Below are 27531 nucleotides of genomic sequence, written 5' to 3'. Positions count from 1 at the left end.
CACCCGCTCTCCGTATATCACCTTCCTCTGTCTTCCCGACCATCACAAAACCACTTCTGGTTTCCTATTCCATTCGAACTATAGTGGTTTAGATGACTACAGACATGGTCCCACAGGTCTGAGTCGTCTCCCTAAAGGTAGGGTTATTATGTCTTCTATCCTCAGACCCTAGTTACTCATTTGATTAAAATACAAGGGTGGGCTTCCTCTGCCATCTGCCAAAATTGGCTTGGCAGATCTGGTGGGTTTCCTTGGTAGGTTTCCTTTTTCCCTCCTCAACACATTTGGGTTCTTTTCAAAGACACAGTCTTCATCCAAGAAAAAACCCGTCCAACCAACCCGGACATTCTCCCATCAATGCCACACTAATGATCACTCTTTTCAGTGGGAACTACAAAGAGCTGCTCTTACATGGAATTCCCAGAATACAATAGTTTCCAAACAGTAACACCTCCACTGCTCTTGAAAACAAAACCCCAGTGAAATCAGGGATGATCTTGGTTTCCTAAAATTGTGGTCTAGGTTTTTGCACAGAGGCTGGAGGACCATAGCTCATGCTCTAAGAATTTCCTCTGACCCCAGCTCTACCACATCATTCTCCAGTGGTTGGTTTTACTTCTGAGTTTTCTGGCTTAATAATTCTGGGTCTTATTTGGTGATACCAACCAAAACCTAATGGGATTTTTATCATTATGTTTCTTCCTGATGTGTACTGTTGGTTAGATCAAAGATGAGAAGATTAAAAAGGACAAAGAGCCCAAAGAAGTGAAGAGCTTCTTGGATGGGAAGAAGGGATTTACAGAAGTGAAGTCACAGAATGGAGAATTCCTGACCCACAAACTTAAACACACCGAGAATACTTTCAGGTAAGAAACAGAGACTACTTAACAATGACTGTGTTCACATGTGAAGAAAAAAATAATAATCAGCCTCCCTATCCTGTGCCTCCAGACAGAAACGTGCTAAACGGGCAACATATTTCTGTTGTGAAGTCATTGGCCATTGTTTCAAAGATCCTCAGTCAGCAGGTCAGGCTATCAATCACTAACAGAAGACAGGCAGTCATTGCTCAGACAAGATTTAATCTGCTTTTCCCATTATTTAGCAAAGCAGATCATGCTTAGGATCCATGTTTTTGTTCCCTGACTTAATATGCTCACGTAAGATCAGTTCAGTAGAAAACATTATGACTGGGGTTAGTATCATGGATTCTCTATATAGCCCAGCCAATTTCCTAAGAGAGACTTTTCAGTATCATTTTCAAGAATGTATTATTTTAAAGATTATAAATAAATGTTGCTTAAAACTGAGATTGTCCTGTGGCCAAATACTTGGGAAATGCTGGGTTGAACTAAGTTAATTAGCTCTCTTTACTGCAGGACTTTGAGAGCACTTGATGTTAATTTGCACTGGGAATCTCAAAGAGGGAGGAATAGGGCAGGGCCCTAGTGCTCCATTTAATACCCTTTTGAGAACCCTTTTGCATAGCTTCAGCTTTCCCTCCTCACCCTCCCCCCCATGATGTTGAATACCTGGACAGTTGATTTTAGGACAGATAGACAAGTACGTACAGGTAAATCCTTACTTCTAGATACACTGAATAGTGAGAGCGCCCCACCAGTTCTGTAGAAGGACTCAAGTTACAGAAGCCTGCCATGGACACCTGGCCACAAGATTCTTTGTGCCCCAGTCCTACACATACACTCCCTCCAACCGCTGGTGCCACATTCCTGCCTCTGTTATGTCACTGGCTGGTGTGCCAGATGTCCTGGAACGTGGATTCCCATGGGGTTGTTTTGGCAGCAGTCTTGCCTGTGGACCCTGTTTTTCTCAACAGTTCAAATAAGAAAGTCCCCAAGAGCAGGTATTGTGTGGAAGTCGGACGTATTCCTTACACCAAAGCCGTTGTGGCATTCAGAAGCAAGGAGAGCTACTAGGGCTCTGCTCCTCTAAGCAGGATAAAATGGGGACATTTAACTGCCCCCCAAACAACTTCTCTATACAAAAATTTGAGCAGAAAGGTAATCACATTTATCCAAGGGAAAGCCTATGGAAGAAAATGTGTGCAGAAAATGCCAAGTAAACTGTGAAGGAGGATGCATAGATCCTATAGATGTTACTTGGGATTGGCAAGAAAGTAGACTTTAAGTAGAACATTAAGAGTTTATTAAGAATTCATAGAAAATCTAGAAATTGAGTTGATTCCGGCCGGTAAGCTGAGTCCAAAGCTTGCTGGAGTGCCAGTCGTTTAGTATTTCAAGGCCCTAGAACAGTGTCAGGTTCATGAAAAATATCGAATGAGTATTGCCTAATGATATTACTGTCTTATTATTTGATAGTTTAAAATAGGTTTTGTGGGTATATTTTTTGTTAAGAAAAATAATGTTTTTTAAAAATCCGTCAGTAGAAAGAAGTTTCGTTAACAATTAGCAAACTTGCCAACCAGCTTTAGTCCAAACTCAAATTAATAATTAACACACCCATTGTGTGGAAATCCAGAGACCTGGGAATTCAAAGAGAAAAATCACAAGGATGGCAACAGGTGTAGCACTGAGAATTCTTAAATGTGACTCTGGCCTTAATTTTTCCATCTTTGGGCAGAAAAAGAAATGACAGAAACAAGCAGCCACCATATCATTCGTTTTTGTGTAGCTGCTAACATAGGTTAGTTTTAGTTTCAATTTGAAGTTGATGCCAACAGAAGCAGGGATGCCTGGTTTTGCTGTCTATACTTATAAAGCAAGGAGCTGTATCGAGAAGGGAGTAGGAGCCTCTATGTGGAATAGCCAGGTGCCTACTAGCCTAAGTGCAGACAAACTGTGTTCATGGTGAAAGGTCTGATGCTCATCTAGACTTACGCCTAAGGAAGCCAAGGATAGAGGAGAGACCTTCTGGAAGAAATTTCCATATTAGTGTCATCCTAGTGCTGAGGGCATGCCGGTACATCTGAGTAGAGGTGACATGGATAAAACTCTTGCTACTGTTTTGAGCATAGCTCCTCATGTTTAATTACTGCCCCCTTTGATATTTCTGTTTTCTTTTTTTTTAAGATTTTATTTATTTGTCAGAGAGAGAGAGAGCGCGCATGCACAAGCAGGGGGAGTGGTAGGCAGAGGGAGAAGCAGGCTCCCCGCGGAGCAAGGAGCACGATGTGGGACTCGATCCCAGGACCCTGGGATCATGACCTGAGCAAAGGCAGACTTCACCAACTGAGCCACCCAGGCATCCCAATATTTCTGTTTTCTGTGATTACATTGTTTTCTCTAAAACATGAAAAAAAAAATCTCAACTCAATGAGCAAGGTATAGAAAAAGTGGATTATACCAAGGGCTTTATAGAAAGTACAAAACAGGAATTTCTTTTGCTTTCCATCTATTTTTAATGTGGTAATTAAAGTTTTTTCTAATTATAGGAAAAAAAGATACTCATTATGAAACATTCAGAAAATAGAGCACCCACCACCCAAAGATAACTACCAGTAACATTTTATCCAGATACCTTTTATGTGTATATATTCAAAATAGACATATATAGTATGTATATGTGTGAATATAACTATAAATATATGTTTTTAAATTGATTCTTGCATTATATCATAGCCACCTTTGTGTACCAATGAATATAAGCTTACAATTAATAACGTTAGAGTATTCCACCAGATGGATGTGTCATGATTTATTGAGCCAGTCCCTAATGACGGACATTTTCAGTGTCCAAGATGAAGACTGAGTGACACCTAGTGGAATCCAGAGAAGTTTCTATAGGCATGTGTTCTGCCAGTCTAACTGCTGTACACTAACATGATGAACACAAAGAGAGAGCAAACTCATTTCTGAAGATGGAAAGACTTTGAATTAACACAGAGAGATTTTCTCTCTGGAGTCACAGACCTATGAACTTCTAAGACTCTGAAAGAGCAACATCCAAGTTTTAAGGGACCCTCTAACCTTTGTTTAAAAGTTCATCTTTAACTGTCAAGAGCCTAGAACAATATTTTAAAACTTTTTAACCTAAACTCTTGGCAAGAAATAAATTTTACATCATGACCCAGTTCACAGCTACATGCATACTTTTATAACTGAAACAAACATGTCAAGAGATGGTACTTTCCCTTGCTCTATGCAGTGCACTCTGATGTTTTCTGTTTTGTTTTGTTTTAATGCTGATTATAATCCACAATACTGATTTTTCCATCCTGCAGCTTGAAAAGGTTGGAAAGGACATAGTATACTCAGAACTACCTCAATGTTTGAGGGCGCCTGGGTGGCTCAGTTGGTTAAGTGTCTGCCTTTGGCTCAGGTCATGATCTCAGGGTCCTGGGATCAAGCCCTGCATCAGTCCCCTCCTTGGTGGGGAGTCTGCTTCTCCCTCTGCCCCCCTTTTGTGTGCTTGTGCTTGTGCGCACGCTCTCTCTCTCAAATAAATAAATAAAATCTTAAAAAAAAAAGAACTTCCTCAATGTTTAAAAAGCATGAGATTTTTGCATAAGATCAGTATTGGTAATTATGTAGTCTTGAACTCATTTTCTCTTTTATTCTTTTTTTCTTGTTCCATCACTAGAAACACTGAGCCCTTCTCTGCACCAAGTAAATGATATCAGACAGTGGTAATTCATCTGTTCCTTAGACAGAGTGTTAGGGATGGGCTACCTGTGTTCAGAGCTGGTTGAGCATGACCTCACTGCTTGTTAATAAGTACTTAAGCAGCTAGCAAGCCACATCCTTGTCACTTAGCTAAGGACTATCTGTAACTAGGCACACTTTTGAGGATGCCACTAAATTCTCCCAAAAAAAAGTGCCAGGAGGATCCAGCTCACGTGAGTTTTGCTCCAGTGACAACATAGTGCTCTGCTGCAGTTCTGTCACCACCAACATGTTTTTTATATGATTTATGTAAGAACACTAAGAATACCAGTTCTGAAGTAAAATTTTAACATAAGGACCCCTGGGATAATGTTCTGTCTCTAGTCTTAACATGTTCCCAATTCTACAATAAAATCCCTGTGGGTTCTCCTTAATCCCAAAAGAAAACTTCAACATAATTTCAATTTTATTTCTTTTTTTTTAAGAGTGATTTTCTTTCTTTTTTATTTCTTTTTTTTTTTTTAAGAGAGGGAAAGAGGAGGAAGAGAGGGAGAGAGAGAATCTTAAGCAGGCTCCATGCCCAGCATGGAGCCCGGCATGGGACTTGATCTCACAACCCTGAGATTATGAGCTGAGCAGAAACCAAGAGTTAGATGCCTAACCAACTGAGCCACCCAGGCACCCCTAATTTCAATTTTATTTGTAACTTATAAAAAAGTACCCATTTTCTTGCTGTTTTATAAGCTGTGCCATCTGATGAAGCACTGCTTCCACTGAAGCATGGAAGGTAGTTAGGCTTAGACTATAGAAATTCTAGAGACTTACAGGTGGGAAACATCCCTCCCAGACTCTCTAGTCCTCAAGGTAGGAGGTGAGAGGTAGAGGCTAATATGCTCGATTCAGTTGATTTTTTACTTTATGACAAACCATATTTAACTCCTGATATAATGATAGTACAGTGGAAAGAAGAGTATACTTGGTAGAGAAACACTAAAATCTGATCATGGCTCTACCACTTTCTTGCTACCAAAAGTTTGGGCAGACTCTTTTCTCTCTCGTCCACCACTTCCTAATTTGTAAAATGGTGGTATTAACCTAATCTGCCAACTCCCTAATTATTGTGACTATTAAATGAGATAATAAATATGAAAAGGACATATAAAGCATAAGTAACAATGCTAACCATACCACATCAGGGCTAATTTAGTAATTTTAAGTCACAATTAGGAATATTCCTGTCATGATAGACCACGCAAATTGAAGCCTTAAGGTCATGCTGTCATTACGAACTTTCTTGGAGCAGCTGTGTAAGAATGGACACACATTACTGTATTTATAGCTCTTAATCAAGAGGCAAAGGGTAATTTCATCTGCCAGAGATCAGCTGCTAGAGTCAAGTTCAAGACAAGGATGTGGATGAGCAGATTTATTTCAGTGCCTACCCTAGTTTCAGTCGTCTTTTCTTGTCTCTCACGCCTGAGCCTTTAAGTCTTCCCTCCTGATCCATGATTCTAGGCAGATCCAAATTAACCAGTAACTTATAGCAGAGGACTCCTAGGGTCACACCTAGATTTTAGAATTCAGTCTAATAGCATTAACAACTGATATTTATAATATATGTCAACATTTATTTAATATGTAATCTCATGGGATCCAAAGAATAGCCCACTGAGGTAAATAGAACAAATAATATTTGCCCAGTTTTTCCATGTTGTATCATGCATGTCGCGTGGATTTTTTTTTTAATTGTGGTAAAACACATAACATAAAATTTACCATCTTAACCATTTTTAAGTGTACAACTCAGTAGGGTGAAGTACATTCACACTGTTCTGAAACATCTCCAAACCTCAAACTCTATACCCATTAAACAACTCCCCACCCCCCCCCGCCCCCACCCCCGCCCAGCCACTGGTTCTACTTTCTGTTTCCCTAGAACTGACTACTGTAGATAACTCCTGTAAGCGGAATTATGCAGGATTTGCCTTTTGGGGACTGGCTTATTTCATGTAGCATAATATCCTCAAGGTTCATCCATGTTGTAGCCTGTGACAGATCACCCTACTTTTTAAGGCTGAATAAGATTACACTGCATGTATGCGCCACCCTCTGTTCGTGTATTCATTTGTTGATGGATATTTGGGTTGCTTCCACCTCTCCACGATTGTGAATAATGCTGCTAGGAACAAGGGCACACAGATATCTTTGCAAGATCCTGCTTTCAGTTCTTTGGGATATAGACCCAGAAGTGGGATTGCCAGCGCATATGGTAGTTTCACTGTTAATTTTTTGAGGAACCTCCCTACTGTTTTCCATAGCAGTTGCACTCTTTTGCCCATTGTCCATGCACCATTTTCCCACTGACAGTGTCTGTTTGCCCCGTTGTACAGCTAGGAAACCAAGGGTAAGTGGCAGAGAGGGATCAGATGCAGACCTTGAGATTGCAGGCAGACCCCAAGACCCCTGGGGCTGGTGTGAAGATCCACTGTCTGACCACGGGCAGTAGAGATTTCTTTTGGTGGGGGATGCAAAGCCTGCAGATGACGTCCCTCCCTCGCGGGAGGCTGCCAGGCTGACGGTTGTCAAACCCCTTTGCCTTTGCGGACAGCCGCCCGGGAGCGGGAGTGGGAGCGAGGGCCAGCGAGGCCAAGGAGGCCGAAGGCGCTTCGCAGGTGGAGGCCGGCAAGCGTCTGGAGGAGCTTCGCCGTCGCCGTGGGGAAACCGAGAGCGAGGAGTTCGAGAAGCTCAAACAGAAACAGCAGGAGGCGGCCCAGGAGCTGGAGGAGCTGAAGAAAAAGCGGGAGGAGCGAAGGAAGGTCCTGGAGGAGGAAGAGCAGAAGCGGAAGCAGGAGGAAGCAGAGAGAAAAGTCAGAGAGGAGGTAAGGAGGGCGCAGCGCGGCTGCCACGGCAGCTGCCCCCGGCCCCCAGTCCACGTCCGGTGACCCTTCTAGCCCAGGGAGTAATTTTTTCGTGGTGGAATGCAGTTGCTCTTTTGAGCATGGACTCTTAACAAATATATTTTAAGAACAATAAAGTTAACTGTGCCCTAGGCACAGTTCTAAAACCTTTATGCGTAGCACTTTATATCCATTTATAACTTTTTGATGTGGGTAGTCTTATTATCCCATTTTTCAGATGAGGAAACTGAGGCACAAAGTGGCTTAGTAACTTTCCCGGTCCCATTTGCCTTAACCCATTCCCCTCTATTGTCTCTCAATAAAGAACAGAAAGCACAAAAGGATGAAAAGGTCTGCAGATTAGTTATAAGAACCAAGAGTCACATGATAGTTGTTTTCTGATATTTGAAGAGTTTTGATAGATTTTTTTTTTTAATAATTTTTCTTTTTTTAGTGGAAGAGTCAGGAGATGAGGTCGTCACAAGTAGGAGCAGTATCTGCTTTGTTCATTACTGTAAACCCAGGAGCCAACACAGTGTCAGGCATGTAGCAGGAGCCCAGTAATTATGAACAGATGAATGTGTTCCGTCTTTTAAGACAGAACTAAAAACAACAGATAAAGTTACAAGAAGGCAAATTTTGAACACTGAAAAAGTGCTTAACCAACTACAACTTTACAAGGTGCATTCTTTCCTTTCATCCTGAGGTGTATTATTATTCTCACTTTATGGACAAAGAAAAAGGAATCAGAGTATTTAAGTGACTGCTGTGAGTCACTTGACTAGTAAGTGGTAGAATCAGTATTGGGACATCGATTCTCCAAATCAGCTTAGAGCTTTTCCCTCTGATCTTAGGAGATAGTGACCTTCCATGATTCAAACTATGCAAAAAGACTTCTGATGGCTTTCTGACATGGATCCTCTGCAAAAATTGCCTGACCTGTGTGGAAAGTTTGGATAAATTATTCCAGGGTCGCCTCTGACTCCAGCTCTCAATGAGCCAGTTGCCTTTGGTTGGAAAGTATTTGGGATGATAGTGCCTTAGAATCAAACATACCTGGGCTGGTATCCTTTGCCACTTGTAAGCTGGGACCTCGGCAGAGTTACTGAACTAAGATAAGCTAAGACTTCGTTTCTTTGCCTGTGAAATAATGTCTACTTACAGAATTGAGGCTTGGTTATAATTACTGTTATCATTGTTGTTATTGTTATTTAGAGGAACAGAGTATCAATGAAGGCAGAAGAGAAACACTGAGTCTTAGAACTGGATTGGACCTAGGAGATGATTTGGTCTAACCTCCTACCGAACAGTCGTCAGTCAGGACAGCCACAATAACAAATTCCCATAGACTGGGTGGCTTATAAACAACAGAAATTTATTTCTCACTGTTCTGGAGGTTGGGGAGTTGAAGATCAAGGCTTCAGCAAATTCTGTGTCTGGTGAGACCCCACTTCCCAGTTCATAGCAGTCTTCCCACTGCGTCCTCACTTGGCAGAAGGCGGAAGAGAGCTCTCTGGGTTCTCCTTAATAAGGGCACTAGTGCCATTCATGAAGGCTTCACTCTCGTGATCTAATCACCTGCCAAAGGCCTCAACTCCTAAAACCATCACTTTGGGGGCTGGGACTTTAACTGTAATGGGGGGGGGGGGGCGCGGCACAGACATTCAGCCCATAACACAGAGAATCATTCTGCCAGATGAACATCCAGTCTCTGCTTGAGAACATATAGTTCTAAAACTACAAAAGACTACACAAATCTCTCAGTCAGTCATTCATAGAGGATGTGCCACTTGATCAGCACTGTGAATGTTTTGCCTGAGAGAGAGGATGGGAGAGTATTGTAGACCAGGAAGAAAGGCACAGAGGGAGTAATGAGACACACTGTGAACATCCGTGACTGCTCTGGTGAGTGTCTACATATTTTCAGGTTTGTCAAACCATCTAAAATAATCTCCTCAGCTGAGGCGGGGACAACCATACAATTATCTCTTGTACAATTTGGTAAATATAATACTTTAGATTTATATAACTTTGCACATCATTTATCTCATTTGTCTTCACAACTCTCCTAGGAAGGAGGGAGAAGGGACATTTATATTCCTCTTACATACACAGAAATGGAAGGTCAGTGTTAAATGATCTGACTGGATGGTAATGATAACGATCAGCTTCATACTGAGCACAAGACCTGGCATTTTACATGGGCTTTCTCATGTAGCTCATGGCAGCTATCATAATCCCCATTTTACAGATGATAAACTGAGGCACAGAGCAGAGAAGTGACGTGGCCAAGGTCACACAGTTGGGAAGTGGCAGCGCCAGAGTGTGAGTCAGGCAGTTGGACTCTCGGGCTCAGGCTTAATCTCTAGCCACCGCCCTTGAGGAAGGGGTGGCATCCAGTCCAGAACCCGGCTCGTTTTCCTCTGGGACTAGTGCTCTCTCCCCTACAGCACTCTTTCCTTCTCTCTTGAAGCTCATACTGATGTCCTTGTTATATGTTCTTTCTCCCTCAGGAAGAGAAGAGGAGGCTAAAGGAAGAGATTGAAAGGCGACGGGCAGAAGCTGCTGAGAAACGTCAGAAGATGCCCGAAGACAGCTTATCAGATGACAAGAAGCCATTCAAGTGTTTCACTCCTAAAGGTTCATCTCTCAAGGTATTTCTTATTCCCAGAAATCCTTCTTATAACACCTCCATTATAATGTGATGGAAACTTGATTTTAGCACTTACTTAGTTATTCATCGTTCAAAGCCTTTGCTTCATTTAGCTTTTTGCTCCTTCTTTCAGCCTTTTCACAGCTTCTCTTTGTAACATGTAGGGAGGAGAGAAATAAGGTGGAGAGCTTTGTATCTGTTGTTCATTAGATGCTTTGGTATGCATTAAAGTGACATTCAGCAATTATCTCTGGATTTCACTGACCCATGCCCTCCAGACGCCTCATTGCTTCAAGCAGTTGAAAATGGAAACATTTAAAGTTTATAAAGTGGGCAACTATATTATAAAGGTTTGAGCTGCTTTTCATGCTAGCTGTTCATTTTTAATTTGTCATTATTAAAAGTAGGGCAGCTGGAAATGGTACTGGTCAAATCTGAAAGCTGTTATCACGGGAGGGGATGAAATGTAACTTGTGTAGGGTCCTTTGCCAGGATAAGTTTGGTCCCAGCACTGCCTTCGAGGAGCACAGCTCCTTATTGATGAAGATCGAAGTGCTGGTAAGAGAAAAGAGAATGAGCAGGAGGGAGCCCAGTCAAGGAGAAGAGGGAAGGGTTGACATGGAGAGAAAAGAGAACAGAAGCAAGAAAGCGCTATCTATTATTTATACTCAATGTGCCCTTATTTTCAAATATGTGTTTTGTTTTGAGAGTTAACATTTAATGAGCACCTGGCACAGTGAAGATAGTCAATAAATATTTGCTGAATGAATAAATGAATGAATGAATCTTCAGAGATTGGACCTTTTAACACTTTTATTTCTCCCTCATTTTCCATCAACCTAGCTAGGCTACAAAGTGTAGGTGATGGGCAAAACCAGTAGAGAATCATAGCTGGGCTCCAGCTGGTTAAATATATGCATGTGTGTGTCTATAATTGTGTGTGTGAGGTCATCTCACGTGGCCCACTAAAATGACCAAAAGCCAGTTACTTACATTTTACAGTTATTACCTGTTTCACAGGAAAATCAGCATGTTTGATCCTGAAAGAGCTTCACTTAGTCTTTATGATCATCTGGGTCCCAGTCATAGTCTGACACCTCCCAAATAAACTCCTTATACTTGAACCCTCTCTTCTCAAGATCTGCTTCAGGGGGAATCAGAACTAAGCCACAGGGGGATCTTATTGTTTCATATTTGATATTTATAACATACCTAATAGGTGCTAAGTACTATGAGGGAGAGAAGTACAAAGCAAGCCATTGCCCCCATGGCATTACCATAGTCAACTGCTCAGGGGAATCCCAAGAATTACCAGGTAACCAACTGCAGACTTCCAGTGCAGTGAGATCTCAGAGCAGAATGAAATGAGTAGAGAGAATCTTTGTGGAGTGGATGAGTTTTATTGAGAGACACTGAAATTTGAATTTCACAAAGTTTTCCTATGTCCCCAAATATTCTTCTTTTGGATTTTTAAACCATTTGACAATATAAAACTCATTCTTAGCTTGAGGGCTGTGTGAAAACCATGGCCTGCATAAGGCCCATGAGCACATGGGCCATAGTTTGCAGACCCTGCTATAGAAGAAAGAGCAGAAAGGCAGCAACAACAACAAAACAAATCAACAACAACAACAAAAAAAAACAAAACAAAACAAAAGAAAAACACGAAAGCAAAAAACAAAAACCCCACTCAGTTCAGGCTATCTCCATGCAGTGACCAGAGTTCTGTTCCCGGTCTGGGTCCTTGTGTTTCTGGCTCATCAATAATCAAAGAAAGCTATGTTCTCTCTTTCTGCCCTCCTTGAAATCCCACCCGAGCTAAACTTTCTTTGAACGTCTTGGTAACACCAAGAAATCCATAGTCATCTAAGCTTCCAATTGCTATTCTTTTCAGGAGAAACTATAGCCCATTCTCCTTTCCTTCTTCAAATATCTCTTCTCTACTAAATTTTTCAACTTACTTACTTCTCTGGTCTTTCCCTCAACCAGACTCCTGGCTTTCCATTTCATCCAGTGTTCCTAGGAAGCCATTCATCTACTCCCTCTGCTAGAGAGGCATGTGTGAGCAAAGTATTTATGCTAAAAAAAAACAAAAAATGTTTAATTCCTATATAACAGAGACATGCTTTCAGGAACAGGCAGTCTATTGCTTTTCTCCATAGTATGTGCCTTGAAGAATTTGCTGTGGCTCTCGTTTTAGAGCTCAATTTCGTATTCTGTGATTGAATTCCTACAGTCGTTGATACTCTTGGCCCGGTGACTTTTATAAGTGGTCATGAGTTAAGATTGTAGAATGCCAGCTCAAGGGAAAACATTTGCTATTTGACCTCAAAATATTATCAACTCATGTATTTTGTTAAGTTCTCATGACTCCTATTCCTTGTCTGGGGAACTCTGAACCTGGTTTCTCAGTTAAAATTTTGTTAGCAGTGAATGGTTTTTCTTACGTAAAACATGCACAGAACAAATTGTAAGTAAATTAAATTTAAAATTGGGTTTTTATTATTGTTGTTTTCATATTTTGGTGGTGGAAGGGGTGTAGAGTAAAGAGAGAGCCAATTTTCTAAAATGAATAGCGTGCTTTCTTTCCCTTGAGTTTTATCGAGACAACACTGCCACCTCTTGGTCTTCAGAAGAACCAACTGCTCTCGTTAAAGTCCTTCTACAGAAATTTGTTTAGTGTATAAATTTAGTACACATTGTTACATTATCTAGATGAAGTTCATGATTTCCCAATAGGAATGCGTCAGTAAATGGATGGTGAGACCTGACAAAATGAGATAATGAAGTCAAGCTGTATTTGGTGTTGTAGATACAAAAGGACATGTCAGAGTCAGAATCTCCGTCATTTGAATTAATGGCATAGCCAAGGTTAGCAAGCTCATCCTAGAGTCAGAAGGATGCTGGCAGTGCTACAGAGAAAAAGTCTCACCTCTGCTGCCCCTTCCTCGTGCCTCTGTCCTTCCCCTATGTGTTTCATTCCTCCATCCTACCCCCCTGCCCTGCCTGTGTTCCCCAAATCGTGCATGGGTTTGCTCTGCCACAAATGTCCTGTCCCCATAACTCGTGCACTCCTTCCCCCTACCCTTACCTCCATAAACTCATTGATAAAACTGTGTAAACTATAAACTAAAAACCTCAGCTCAGAATCAAAACTACTGAAAAATTTCTCCACTGACCCCAGAGAGTCACTCCTCCCAAGGCCACAGCATTTTCTTCTTCTCTTTACTATGGTACCTGTCATTGAGTGTGAAGTGTTTTATTTGTATGTTCTACTAGTCTCCCCTACTAATTATGTTCTCCTTAAAGAATGGGACACTGTCTTATACATTGTTGAGTGTTCAGCTTTATAGAGTGAGTACTCAATATGTAATTTTTTGGTTAGTTGTTTAGCTGACCAGCTGGCAGGGTTAAAGTAGGATGGATGGATGGATGGATGGATAATATTAAAAATGGCAGTGCATTGTGTGGTTTCAATGTATTTCACCTTATTCAGCTGGGAACTTTTTCTCCAGAAGTACACTTCTAAGTTATATTAAAATCAGAAAAATAAAATTTAAGATACTCTTCATCCCATAAACTCAGGGCTACTGATAACACTTTTTTGCAGGAAGTTTTATTTTTAATGAGTTTGTGTTTATCATTGTGAGAAATCATTGGAAAGAATGAAATGCCCCCAATAACATCTATAAACAGCCTAACGGTGTTTATTAAAAAGTCCACGAGTCCCAGGGACAGTCCAGGCCAGAAGGAGCCACTAACATCTCAGAAGACTGTAGGGGATACTCAACCACACCAGCCTGGGGTAGCTGAAGTCTGGTAGATTCCCTGGCTGCCTGAACAGGGAAGAAGATGGCCCCCTTCAGCACATGCATGCTTTGGCACAGGCAGTCATACACAGAGGTTTTACTATTTGCTGATTTTGGTAGGTGATAAGTGACAGAGGCTACTTCTTCCCTGGCATCGGGTATCATAAGGAGTCAACAGATACTTGCTGACTTACAGAGAACATCTGATTTGGGTAATACAGTTTCAATGAAATACAGTGTTTGATTTAGTAGCTTTAGTTTTAGTAAAAGGAAGTTCCTAGCTTTAAAAAGAAAAAGGATCTTATTAAAGACTACCATTTCATATATATCCATCAGTTTTTCTGTGTTTATTTCTGTCATTCCCACTTGGGCTAACAGGGGTTTCATGGGAGGCCTCAGCCCTGAGGAGCCATGCCCCAGATCTCAGTCTCCTCCCATCCCCATCTTCCACATTCAAGGCAAATTAAATTCAGCGGTAGGCTTGACAGTTAGGAAACCAGGCTAAGCAGGAGGTGAATAGTTCACAGTTCCTAGTTACCTTTCTTTTTTTTTTTTTTTTTTTTTTTAAAGATTTTATTTATTTATTTGAGACAGAGAGAATGAGAGAGAGAGAGCACATGAGAGGGGGGAGGGTCAGAGGGAGAAGCAGGCTCCTTGCTGAGCAGGGAGCCCGATGCGGGACTCGATCCAGGGACTCCAGGATCATGACCTGAGCCGAAGGCAGTCGCTTAACCAACTGAGCCACCCAGGCGCCCCCCTAGTTACCTTTCTTATTCGGTCCTATTACGCACTAAATATATAGTTAAAACGCTGTGGGAAATTTCCGTTAATCAAATAACATGGTATATTTATACTCATATATATACGTCCTAAAGGGTAACAGCATGTGCTTTTGGAAAAAATGGTTGTTGTCTTGAAATGTATTTCTTTTGCCTCTGATTTACATTGTTTCAGAGGCATTTTTATTCCGTTTCTGGCTGGTCTTTAATTTGCCTCCAGAACTTTGTATTTCTCCACACCTTCTTTATCATCTGCCATTTGTCCCCTCCAAATCTCACTCTCAAATATCTCAAAGTAGTTTTATTATTACTATTACCCTTACACTCTGGTGCTTTTACTCACCAAGTGGGCTGAGAAACATTGTTTATAAGCTGCAAGTATTAACTGGGCTTTTTTTTTCAATTTCTAGATAGAAGAACGAGCAGAATTTTTGAATAAGTCTGTGCAGAAAAGGTAAATATGATTGATTGTTCAGTTGAGAATCATCAGGTGTTATATATATATGGAAAGATTCTCTCCTGTATTTTTATGTATGTGTGTGTGTGTTTATTCACTTAAACAGTGGTGTCAAATCAACTCATCAAGCAGCAGTTGTCTCCAAGATTGACAGCAGACTGGAGCAATACACCAGTGCAATTGAGGTGAGGTGGCCTTAGTCGTGGGCAGAAATAAACTCTGGGGATGGATGATCATAGAGGCTTAGGACAGTACTCAGGTCCAGTAACCACATTCCTGTGTGAGAGTATTAGTGATGCTTCATTGTACTTTGAACTAGTTATAGAGAAGAGCAATGATAAAGATAAATTATAGAAGATTTTAAATAAATTATTGTTTTCTACTTTCAGCTGGAGTATTCTTTAATAAAGCTGTTACTCGTTTAATGAATGGGCTCATTGGTATTGAACTATATTACTTGTATGTTCATAAGTATATCTTTAATATCCTTAATTACTTTTAAAATGTGTTCCCATATATAGTTTAAACAGTTGCAACTGTGGTTAATCCTTTTTTATCTATAAAAACTTTTATTATCAAATAAAAGTAGTAGTGTGAGCTAATATAAAGGTGATAGACCAAGTTTAATTATCATCAGTTTCAAATTGTTTTGTGCTTGAAAGACCATAGTTTTATGCTTCTTTCTGTTCCAACTTCCCCCCCGCCTCCAAAAAAAAGGGATCTATGCTATTTGGAAATAAAGTATATTTCCAAGTACCAAAGCACTTGGTACAGTGCCATTGCTCAAGATGTGTTTTTTTCTCCTTTTGTACTTTTAGTCAATGGTTTCACCCTTCTGATGTGTATCAGAACACCTGCTATAAAGTAATTGGATCAGTTCGGTTTGATTTTTCTCCTCTCCTTTGTACTGCAGAGTGGAGATACCTGTGAAATAGTTCACAAACAAATGCTAAGAGGGAATAAGAAAGAGAGAGGTCTGGATGATTTGTCAAATGAATAATCAAGTCCTAACACCCAAGAGGTGATTTTTCACAAGATTAAATGTCCAGAAAAATACAAGACAAATGGCAGATAGTTATTTTCTGTGGTTGAATTGATCAGAGCTCTACTAGGATTAACAAAGCCAACACTGTGGCTTCAGAGCATACACAGCCCCGGGAGGTTTTTTACGTGCAGGCCACCGATGGTACGTACCACTCACCTGGCCAGCCACCTTGGCAGCCCGTGCACAGGCCACAGAGCGGGACCACCAGAGAGACTGCCTGATTCTGGGGATGCTCGTCACTGCTGCTGGACACGTATCTTGAATGCATACCTTTCATTTTTACATCTGTTCTTCCCTCCTTCTGGTATATTCTCCATACAGAGATCTCTCAGTTTTTCACCATGTCCCGGTCTTCAGTCCTTTGTATATGCCCTTCCCTCTACATGGAATGGCATTGCTCCTTCTCTTCACCTAGCCACTTCTAAACCTTCTGTTGGATCTCGGTTGAAATGTCACTTCTTCAGAGGAGCCTTCTTTGCTCCCCTAAACTAAGTATTCTTCCCCTTCATGTATGCTCTCTGGGCGTGCTTTACAGCACTACATTCATCTTTCATAGCACTTAGCACAATGTGAAATAAATACTTGTGTAACTAGTTACTGTTGTTCTCTGCTATTAAAATGTTAAGTCCAGGGGCGCCTGGGTGGCTCAGTCGGTTAAGCGTCTGCCTTCGGCTCGGGTCACGATCTCAGGGTCCTGGGATCAAGTCCCGCATTAAGCTCCTTGCTCAGTGGGGAGCCTGCTTCTCCCTCTCCCTCTGCTGCTCCCCCTACTTGTGATCTCTCTCTCTGTTCTGTCAAATAAATAAATAAAATCTTTAAAAAATAAATAAATAAATAATAAAATAAAATAAAATGTTAAGCCCACCGTAGCTCGCCGAGCAGAGTGTCTTGAGTAGCTCTATATCCCCAGAGCCTAGCACGGTCCCCCGTGCACATACAAGCACTTACCTATTGAAGAAATGACGTGAGATACCACCTTCACAATCAGTGGTGTTCCAGTAAAAGACATCATTTCATTTTTGAAAGATCCTCTGATGTAGGTATTACGGTTTATTTGAGGCATATATGTCATCAGAATATAGTTTCACAACAGAATTTTTGGTGAAAGTGATATTTTTTTAACATCATAATGAATTTTAAATGATGATGTTGAGGTAGATAAGCTCAGCATAATTTTATGAGAACAAACTTATCAGCACCAACCCTAAAGATAATTCACGCATTTCAGGGAACAAAAACCGCAAAACCTCTGAAGCCAGCAGCCTCGGATCTTCCTGTTCCTGCTGAAGGTGTCCGCAATATCAAGAGCATGTGGGAGAAAGGGAATGTGTTTTCATCCCCCACTGCGGCAGGCACACCAAATAAGGTCAGTATAGGATTTGGGTCTTTTAATTTTGGAGGCTGGGTTTTTTTTTCCTTTTTTCCTATTTTTTTTTTTTTAAGGAATCCCACTAGTTAATTATAAAAGCAGTGAAGAAGATGTTAATTCCCTCAGAGACGATGTGTGTAGGAGGCTAGGCTGTGTCCTATGCTCTGACCACAGTATTCTAAATGAAGTGCCTGAAATTAATCATCAACCCCTGGGGTTGGGGCTGGGGTGAGGTGCAGGGGAAAGAAAACCAGATAACATCGTCTTTAAGTATCAAGTTTAAGGTTTATTTTACTCAAAATATTAAAGACAGAGATCAATAAATGATTGGTGTCACCTAATGGTTATGTGAAGTAATACCTAATAGTATTTTAAGGTTACTTTGAAGTTTTTTTTCCAAGTAAAGTTTATTTTTTTCCTGTAATATTGGATTATTGACTTTGTAGGAGACTGCTGGCTTGAAGGTGGGGGTTTCCAGCCGCATCAATGAATGGCTAACTAAAACCCCAGATGGAAATAAATCACCCGCTCCCAAACCTTCTGTAAGTAGCTCTGGGTTTTTCTGAAGTTTTTTGATCTCTCAGTTTCCAGCAGCCGAAGAAAACAAGCTGTTGGTCTGTCTGCCTGGGAAAGACGGGTGCTCCTATTCTTTGCTGTCACCCTGATGAATAACAAACAAGGAGGGACTCAGATTTAGAGGGATTGGTCCAGAGCAGCTGTACCCATATCCCCAGAGGGTAAAATGGTGCCACGATCACCTCTACACCCTGAGTGGAGTAGCTAGCCAGAGCTTGAGGCAGGTCACAGTTTACACTCTTAATTGGCCTGTTTGTTTAGCTTCCATTCTATAAATCACGGTTAGGAATTTGAAAGTGAAAATGTCAAATTATCTTGGCCACTTCTCAGTCAAGGACACTCCTAGACTTATTCCCAAAAGAATGTGTATGTTGGCTGTTTTGAACCCATATTTTCTAATTTGCCTAATTTCTGTAACTTAACACAAAAATACAGTTATTGGGCAGTTGTTGAAATAATTGCTATAATTTTATTGTCAACACTTCCAAAGGAAAGCCATTAAAAAAAACACACAGTAAAACTGGAAACTATAAAAACCGGTTATGAATGTTATTTTTGGAAAGCTAACATTTTCTTACTAAGTGTGGCTATCTTACTAGAAAAATGTTCTTTTAAAATTTTTCATTGAATGTCTGTGATAATTGCCTTGCATTTATCATTATAATCAAAAACCTTATTAAGCTCCGCACTATATATTAATGGGCTTTCTCTGTTAAGTTGCCTTTATACCTTTGTTGGTGCCCAAGGGAGCAGAGCCTCCATTGGTATAACCACTCCAAGCCAGAGGAAAAGAAAACCCTTCTAAATCATCAGCCTCTGCATTGTTGTGCATTTAATTGCATCCATTGGCTCCATATTTAATCTCCAAAGTAGTCAGTAAAGTTTATCACTTTTCCAACTTAAAAAGAAAAAATGGAAGTATTTCCATACATTTCGTGGGTACAACTCCTTGTAGTCAATTAATATTCAGCCTGAGGTATTTTTGCATTAGGGCTCACCAAGGTAAATCCAAGTTAAACCCAAGTTAAAATTGAAAAGTCTATATATTGTGGGGGGGGAAATCCTTACCCCCTCCAAGTAGATACAGAAAGAGGGCCCTATAACTGGAGACAATTTAGGCAAGGGATCATACGCAAAATGTATATTCTTTTTAGTGCCTCAAATTTCCCCAGCACCAAAGGTGACATAAAGAGTAGGAATTACTTTTTAAAATGGTAACTTATATAAGTGTGTCCAGACGAGTGATTATTAACCTTTCTGAATTTTGGACCCTTTTGAAAACCTAATGAAATTGAAGGACCCTCTCCCCACAAACATGCATTTGATACAAATTCAGCAAGTTCATAGACCCACTGAAGGTCTCACAAGATAGGAAGGCTAAAGAGAGAAAGGTATATGTTTTCCTCTTTGATGAGTATGGCACCTCGCTAGACGAGATCGTTACTTTTTCATATTTACAATAGTGGCGATCTCGTTCATTTCTATACCATATTATACCCCTGTATTTGGCCCAGGACTTGACCCTTACTCTTTTAGCAGCACCTTAACTGATAAGTTATCATCATCTGTGTTGTCCTATTGGGAGGGTTAAGAGATTTAACTTAGTTATTATTACAACAGGTATAATAACTGCCCGTTTCCACTCAAAAAAGCCCATTTTCTGGTAGGACCAAAAGGTATTACAGGGAAATTACAAAACCATTGCCTGCCTTACCTGTGATTTAGTAAGCAATTTGCTAGACCATCTCCTAGAGAATGGAGAGGAAAGGAAAGCAGAATGCAACAATTAGTATAGATTATGGTGATCTATTTTTTTCCCATGTCCCATTGGATTTGGTAGACTAATGTGGCTTCCTGGATGAAGGTCAGATTGGAAGAAAAGAAATGTAATTGATGTTGTAAATAAAAGTTTGTTTGAATGTGCTTGATAAGCAGATTAAAGCTTCATGCACATCCCAGCGTAGTACACCCAGCACCATGTTGAAGTCTGAATAAGCAACATGGCAGTCTCTTTGGGAGAGGACATGACTTGGAGCCCAGCAAGGGCAAGAGGGTAACTTATAGACACTATGGATCTAGCAGAAAAGAGATGAAATTTCTGAAATGCAGAAAGGGCTGGGAGGATCCTGCAGATGCGTAAAACTTGTCAGGAAAATGTTAAGTCTGGGAAGGCAGCTTAGACAGGTCAAGCTAGGATCTTGTTCAGGTTTTATCCAGGGGGTCTCACACTGGTGGCCTGCAGCTAAGATCTGTGTAGTTTGGGGCTGCTGTGCTTTATTTCCCTTTTTAAAATTGTAATTTGAACATGTTATTGAGGTGTAGAGGCATACACTCTTGAATTTGTTGATTCCCTCTTTTTTTTATTTTTTAAGTTTCTTACACCAGGCCTCTTTGGGCATTTATGTTTCTAGCCTGGCCCTTCGTGGCAGGCATCTAAGTTTGACCCCCTTGGGACTCTGAGCCTGAGCCCAGGATGTCAGAGGATTACCTAAAGACAGCAGCAAATGGGAGGCTCCCAAAGGTAACTTCTGATTTGGGATCAAAGGTGATTTATCCTCAGCTCCTTGCTTATAGTCATTGGCATATATGGGTAGATGGGAAAGCCTGGGTTTGTTTTGGCAAATGTGTGGCATGTGGCCACTAAGGAAAAAATCAGAGGAAAATTCTTTCACCAAAATGGTCCTCACCCAGTGAAACCTCAAGAAGGAAAGGAGCAATCCACAGGATTAGTGTTCTGTTCTAAAACTCCCTGAAGAGAAAAACCACCCTTTACCATGGGTTACATAATAATTTTCATATATGCTAAAAATTAAAGGTGTTCAAAGTAGTTTGTCAAATCAATATCTTTTAGGGTCCCTGAAAATTAACTTATTTAGAATTAAACACTGATCTACACCTAATTTGTTACTGGGACATCTGCTATTTGTGGGCAGAATTTATAGGATTTTGGTGTAACTTTATAACTGGAATTCTGAGTTCTGAGTATGTCTGCTTTATCTGGTTTGACTGTTATTTGTGTCTCACCTACATGTTATATACAGCAATTTAAGTGATAACTTGTCTTTCTTTTTGTTTAAAAAAATCCCAACAATGTCTTTCTCAGCTGAATTCTCTTCTTCATTCTCTGATCTCTGGTTGATTGGAAACCTGCTTCTCCTGCCTTCATTTCTCCCTCTTCTTCTGGAGTGGGTCTTTCTCTAAAATGTAGTCTGGTCAGGTAATTGCATTTATATTTCCCCTTTGATTTAAAATGCCAGCTTACCACTTGGATGTTAATATTTTCTTGAGATGGACTCTTTAGACTCTGTAAGTGCTCTCAAAAGATTAATAGGCAGGATTTAAGGGAAATACAATTCACTTTCTTCAGTAAAAGGACATTCATGTGAAAGAATAATAATTGTTTTATATGAATCAAATAAGTAAAGTAATAATAGCCACTGTCCAGAGCTTCCATTAGTATGTTCCTAATTATAGTTTCCCAAATTTTAAAACAGTCTCCCAGACAATTTGGCAGCTTCTACCTACATTGGCAAATGTAGTGGAATTCTTCAAAAACAACCTGATTTGTTGCTTACTGGTTCCAAGTAAAATAGGTGTAACTCTCTAATAGAATATCAGGAATCCAAGCCACAATGGAAATCCAGAAGCTCAGTAAGATTAAGGTAAATCTGAAATGCTTCACATGGTACCATTTAACCAGTGCATTTTCAGTGTCAAGATTTCAATAGTATCTATCAAAAATATGACCATTTAGACCAGTGTCTGTGGATAAATGCAATCGTTATTAGCTTTGCCTTCCTAATGAGAAAAGGTTTTGCCAAAATAAACATTACTATTTCAGTAAAACACATTTATTTTCTACAAACCACCTTTGCCAAGTACTAATATAAGCAAATGCTGGAAGAAAAGTAAATGGAAACAGAAATTTGGATCCCTATCCAAACCAGATTAATTCTGAGGGTAGTAAATAACGAATCGAAGCTATGTAACTATTACCGATCGTTATTTTCATGTTTTCTTCCCAAGATTTCCACATGCTCTCACACATGTCATCAACTCAACTTCTCCTATGGGTACAACTTGTGGTAAATCTTTCCTTTTGTGGGGCTAGGCTCTACTGATACCCTTCTTAATTACCCACTTGCTCCTCAGGAAACACAACATGATTTTAGTCTGAGGAAAGTGCAATTAGAAAAGTGTCTCAGTTTGAGCTGCCCAGGGGCAGACCCTGAGATAGTAATTCGAGTGCAAGTAGTTTACTTGGGAGGCGAAGAAAACACTACAGGAAGTGAGTCAGGGAAAAGGAGGTAGCCAATAATGCTATTTAGCAAGTCACCACATGGGCTATTAAAACTTAATCCCACCGAGGCACCCTGGAAGCCACCATAAAACACACGCTTCCCAATTATCCCACCTCTGAGGCGTGAGTGAGCCTGAGAAATACTCTTGCACCAAATCTCATCGTGATTTGGCATGAGTTATTGAAGACTGCTCCTGGGGATGTTAATTCTCTGAACTTCCAGCCTGCCTCCTGGGTGGGCAGAGTGGGCCTCTGTAGCCAGAGAAAGACCTCAGGCAAAGAAATGGAGTGTTGGCATTTGGAAGTCAGGCTGGTCTGCACTGAAGTCCTAAGAGTGTAGGGAATACACCAGAATGCTGAAAGAAAGTTAATCTGCAAGAGGTGAAATGCTTATCCAATCTCAAAAGAATTAAAACTAACGTATATTCTTTTTTTTTTTTCAGAGAGTTTATATATTTATTTGACAAGAGAGAGACACAGCGAGAGAGGGAACACAAGCAGGGGGAGTGGAAGAGGGAGAACATTTATTCTATTTGCTACTAAGAGCATGAAAAGTTAAAAATAGGCTACATTATTTTAAATATGCTTATATTCCAATTCTACTGATCAATAAACAGGAAGCCCTCAGTGGAGGACAGGAACTACCTGCTGGATAATTCCAGCCCATTCTCATATCATAACATAGATCAAGGTCTATATAAAAACCATGGCTAATGATCCTTTTGATTCCATCCATTTCGAATCACCAGGATAAAGCGTATTAAATAAGAAATTGATTGAAACAAACAACAGAAGTGGTGATTTATTTAGATGTGGCCAGAAAATATAAATGGCCACCTATCAACTTCTTTCACCTTTTCTTCATTAGGATTTGAGGCCAGGAGATGTATCTGGCAAGCGGAACCTCTGGGAAAAGCAATCTGTGGATAAGGTCACTTCTCCCACTAAGGTAATCTACTGGGAAGATTTGCTTTTCATAGGTTCTTTGCCTGCTGTATCCTGCAGTATGATGTTCCAGGGTCAAATGAGAAATATCACTGATCCACAGAGCCTTGTCTAGGTAACCATCAGCTTCTAAAAACTTATATATGATACAGTGAGAGGTAAAGTTCACAGAGCCTTCAGAAGTGTAGGCTTGTCAGTCATACAACATAAATAGTCCAGACCTGTGGAGTGGTTTGCAGTAAGACGTTCTAGAAGCACCATCGTGGTAGGAGTGTTAACAGAGGTCATATGGTAAGCGTGCTCTATACTTCTTACATGGTCCAGGCTTGGAACCACAGCCATTTGAAGATCACCTAGGGAAAAACATCTGTTTCCCTGCGTGCCTCCAAAGCTGCTTTCTGCAACCATTACATTGCCAGGAGCCTAGGACCCAAGGTTGCTATGGAAAAAAATTAAAATAATATTTAAAAGCCAGGCAAAACTTGCTACCCTATGAAAACTAATGGCTAAGAATACTTGTATTTGTCTTTTTTTGATATTCTGGTCAATGGGTATGCTCATTCTTCATAAAGGAGGCTCTAGACAATATCTAAATGATACTCTGACTGAGCATAGGACTCTGTTGTCCAAGGAGCTAATTCAGCTTCTAATTGTAGCCCTTCCCCATTTCAAGCAATAAGCCCAGTCTTCTCCTTTAATAGAGGGAAAACTGAAGAGAGAGAAATCAGAGAGCAACCATAAGTAGAATTAGAACAGTCTGCTTATGGGTCAATTTAGAAGCACTTTTCAAGCAAACCTGGGACTGAGGAACACCTCAAAGGCAACCAGAGGATCTCTACAGGTCCCTGAAGTGAGAGAATCACTTCTCCTTTTCCTACCTCTACATGCTCCTAAGTCTGGCACAGCTGCCTAGTGTGCTGTTCCGTCTCTCGATTAGTTATCGATTGCTCTTATATTCCAACAAAATCCACTGGCCCAGTCTCTCTATTTTAAAGGTGATTTTTAAATAACTTTTCTAAGTCATTGCTAAATATATTAAAAGTACCTAGTCATAATTATCACCACTACAAACCACTGTGTCCACTCTATGCAAGGAACTGTTCTGCCTTCTTAAGCTATATTATCTCCTTTGACCCTCCAACCACCCTGTGAAGTGGGTCTTTTTATTACCCCTGTTTAGAGCTGAGGAAGACGAAGCACAGAGAGATGAACTTTGCCCAAGCCGCACGACAGTAAGTTAGCGCAGTTTGCATCAGAACTCAGGCCATCTGATCTGAGTCTGCATTCTTAACCACTATGCATGCTGCTTTCTTTTGAGGATTGCATAGTTAGCAGAAAATATAAAGCTTTAAAGTTCCTTGCACAGTTTTTCTCCTGGTGGAGGTGGGTAGGGCAATTGCTTATTAGTTTCTTTTTTAAGACAAAGAATGAACTTTTGTTGGCCTAAGCCATCATCACCCCTCTAGCATCGTCTCCAACCTCTCGGAAATGGCAGTCAGATGTGTATATAGTCTGCTTTCTGAGTAGAGGGTGTCAGCTGTCCATTGCCCATCAGCACAGGTTTCATGGAGCCTCTCCGGATAACATTCCTCTGAGCCAGGGTTCGGGGAAGTGGAGTACAGAGATGATCTGGAATGGTAACACTCAAGAGAACACCACTCACATTCAAAACAATGTGAATGGTACTCCTTGGAACTGTACCGTGTGGTGTCACAAGGTGGGAAGGTGTTGGGTGAGTCTTCACACATACCACCCCCTCGTCCTCGGTCTATACCATGAAACTCTCTGTACAGTAATAATAATAATATAACCACAAGGCCCAGAGCTGAGTTTATGAGGTGGGTGGCTCCTTGGCTCCAAAATGTCAGACTCACTACACGTCCTGCAGTCATTCCTTTGAGGTGGAAGTACACATTTGAAAATGCAGATTCACAACACTAATATTTGTGAATATGTCAGCAAGGATTTTTAGCAGCTAGTTGAAGAAATGATATACAAATAAGAGCGTGGGCCACATAAGTTTCAAAGGTCAGGGTGTAAGAATAGGAGGGAAGAAATTAAAAAATCGGAGAAAACTAAGGATAAGCCCATTCCACTTCTCCATCGTCCTTGACGTGGCCGAGACTGAGCCATTCACCACATGTGCCTGTTCCAGAAAGCACACTACGGATTCCTGGCCTTTCAAGGGTTTTTTTTTTTTTTTTAAAGATTTTATTTATTTGATAGAGAGCACATGAGACAGGGGAGGGTCAGAGGGAGAAGCAGACTCCCTGCTGAGCAGGGAGCCCAATGTGGGACTCGATCCTGGGACTCCAGGATCATGAGCTGAGCTGAAAGCAGTCGCTCGACCAACTGAGCCACCCAGGCGCCCCTCCAGTGGAGTTTAAAAAAAAAATTAAAAAAGCTCACACAAGCAAGGCTCAAGACCAAGATGGGGAAGGGGGAATATAAAGAAGAAAGAGGGAAGTAAAAAAATCAACAGAAGACAGGTAGACTGGAAGACGAGAAGCGTATTTGAATAGAATACCAACAATAATCCTCCCTTTCATAAATATTTATTCCTGCCATATTTCAATTATCTTTTTCTTCTTCTGACACAAAACATCTGGCTGAAACACCATGGCCTGTGGATTTAAAGCTCTCTTCTCTTAGCAGGTTTGAGAGAGTTCAAGAAAGAACCCAAAGTAGCCGCTCAAGATGCTGGACCAGCTCAGTTGGAGAGGGCTAGTTTGCTCTGTTTTATATTTATGTTGATTTACTAAATTGAGTTCATTTCCTCTTGTTTTATTTTTCATTATCCCAGTAAACCCATGTATATTATCACTATATTTAATAATCACAGTCTAGAGATGTTCATGGTAAAAGTACTGCCTTTGCACAGGAGCCTGTTTCTAAAGAAACCCATGCTGTGAAATAGAGACTTTCCTACTGATCATCATAACTCTGTGTCTGAGCAGTGATACCAGCCACACCGGAAGTCAACTAAAGGAGCTTCACGTTGAAAATTGCCTGAGGAATGTGTGCAGTGTCCAGAAAAACAAGCCCTAGTGGTTTTATTTGGGGTTTTTTTATTTTAAATACAGAAATCATGTTGTTTCTGCACTTTAGCATAAAGCATGGAAGAAATTATCTTACTAGGCAATTGAAACACTTTCTGAAAGTAACCCATTTCAGATTTGAGATACTGCAATAATGATTGTTTAAAAAAAAAAAAAGATATACTCTTAAGGTATTACTTTTTTCATGCTGATGAATATCTAAATTGGATTATGATGTTAGCTGACATTGGTACTGATTCTTTAGGTTGGTTGCTTTGTGGATTTCTTTGGTAGTGATAGCAAACCACATTTTAGATGACCTGATCATGTATGTATGTGCATACACGTATACAAACACACTAATGGTAGAAAGCTTTTTTATGTGCTAGACTATTATATTTAGCAATATGTCCTTGTAACTAGCCAATATCACAGCTTTTTAAAAATTAAAAATCACAATATTATATTAATATTTCATATTTGCCAATAGATACATGGCAGAATAGGTATTGATATGTTTCCAATGCCCGATAACCTGTAAGAAGAAAAGAGAGATTATAGAAGTGTCAAAATTAGTTGACATTTTCTATAAAACAGAGTATTTAGTTTATAATTAAAAACAATGTTGAAGTCCAGTGTGAATTGTCCCAAATCTACCATCTGGGTCAAACTCAAAGCTTGCTCAGAACTCTATTCTGTTCTTAAAATCAAGTCCACAGTAGGTTGGCTTAGATGATAAATGAGGTCTCTTCCTTCTCTAAAGTTTGAAGACAAGAATTTTTGTCACAAAATATACAGATTGGAATTCCACGTGTGGGTATGCTAAGACCAACTTTGGCTAATGTCTGGGAGCAGAGAAGAAAAGTGAGCAAAAGCCAGTATTTAGGAGTCATGACAGTATTTCCATTCTTAATAGACTGAAACATCTTTTAAATTAAACTTTTCTACTTTTATTAGTCATTGGTACTTGTCGTAAGTTGATAACATGTTGAATTTTTAAAAAATATATGTAACTTTTATTAGTTCTACCTTTTTCCCCAAGAGTCTATCGACTTGTCATTTTTACATTTTGCACACACA

General features: G+C 40.3%; 1 protein-coding gene across 5 annotated transcripts in view; it reads left to right on the top strand.

Moving 5' to 3' along the window:
* The window catches only part of CALD1 (caldesmon 1), a 287920-nt gene extending 262284 nt beyond the window's left edge, over nt 1-25636 (top strand). For all 5 annotated transcript variants that reach the window (XM_032401519.1, XM_032401522.1, XM_032401520.1 and 2 more), the window contains 8 exons: nt 724-866; nt 7192-7462; nt 9994-10134; nt 15132-15175; nt 15285-15363; nt 17452-17589; nt 18039-18134; nt 23337-25636. In XM_032401519.1, the coding sequence (XP_032257410.1) occupies nt 724-866; nt 7192-7462; nt 9994-10134; nt 15132-15175; nt 15285-15363; nt 17452-17589; nt 18039-18134; nt 23337-23528 (1104 nt within the window). In that variant the 3' untranslated portion in view covers nt 23529-25636. The remainder of the gene's footprint in view (nt 1-723; nt 867-7191; nt 7463-9993; nt 10135-15131; nt 15176-15284; nt 15364-17451; nt 17590-18038; nt 18135-23336) is intronic.
* The last annotated feature ends 1895 nt before the right edge of the window (nt 25637-27531 follow it).

Source organism: Phoca vitulina, unplaced genomic scaffold, assembly GCF_004348235.1.
Source record: "Phoca vitulina isolate PV1807 unplaced genomic scaffold, GSC_HSeal_1.0 scaffold4, whole genome shotgun sequence".
Classification (NCBI taxonomy): domain Eukaryota; kingdom Metazoa; phylum Chordata; class Mammalia; order Carnivora; family Phocidae; genus Phoca; species Phoca vitulina.
This window is presented reverse-complemented; position numbering and strand designations above follow the sequence as displayed.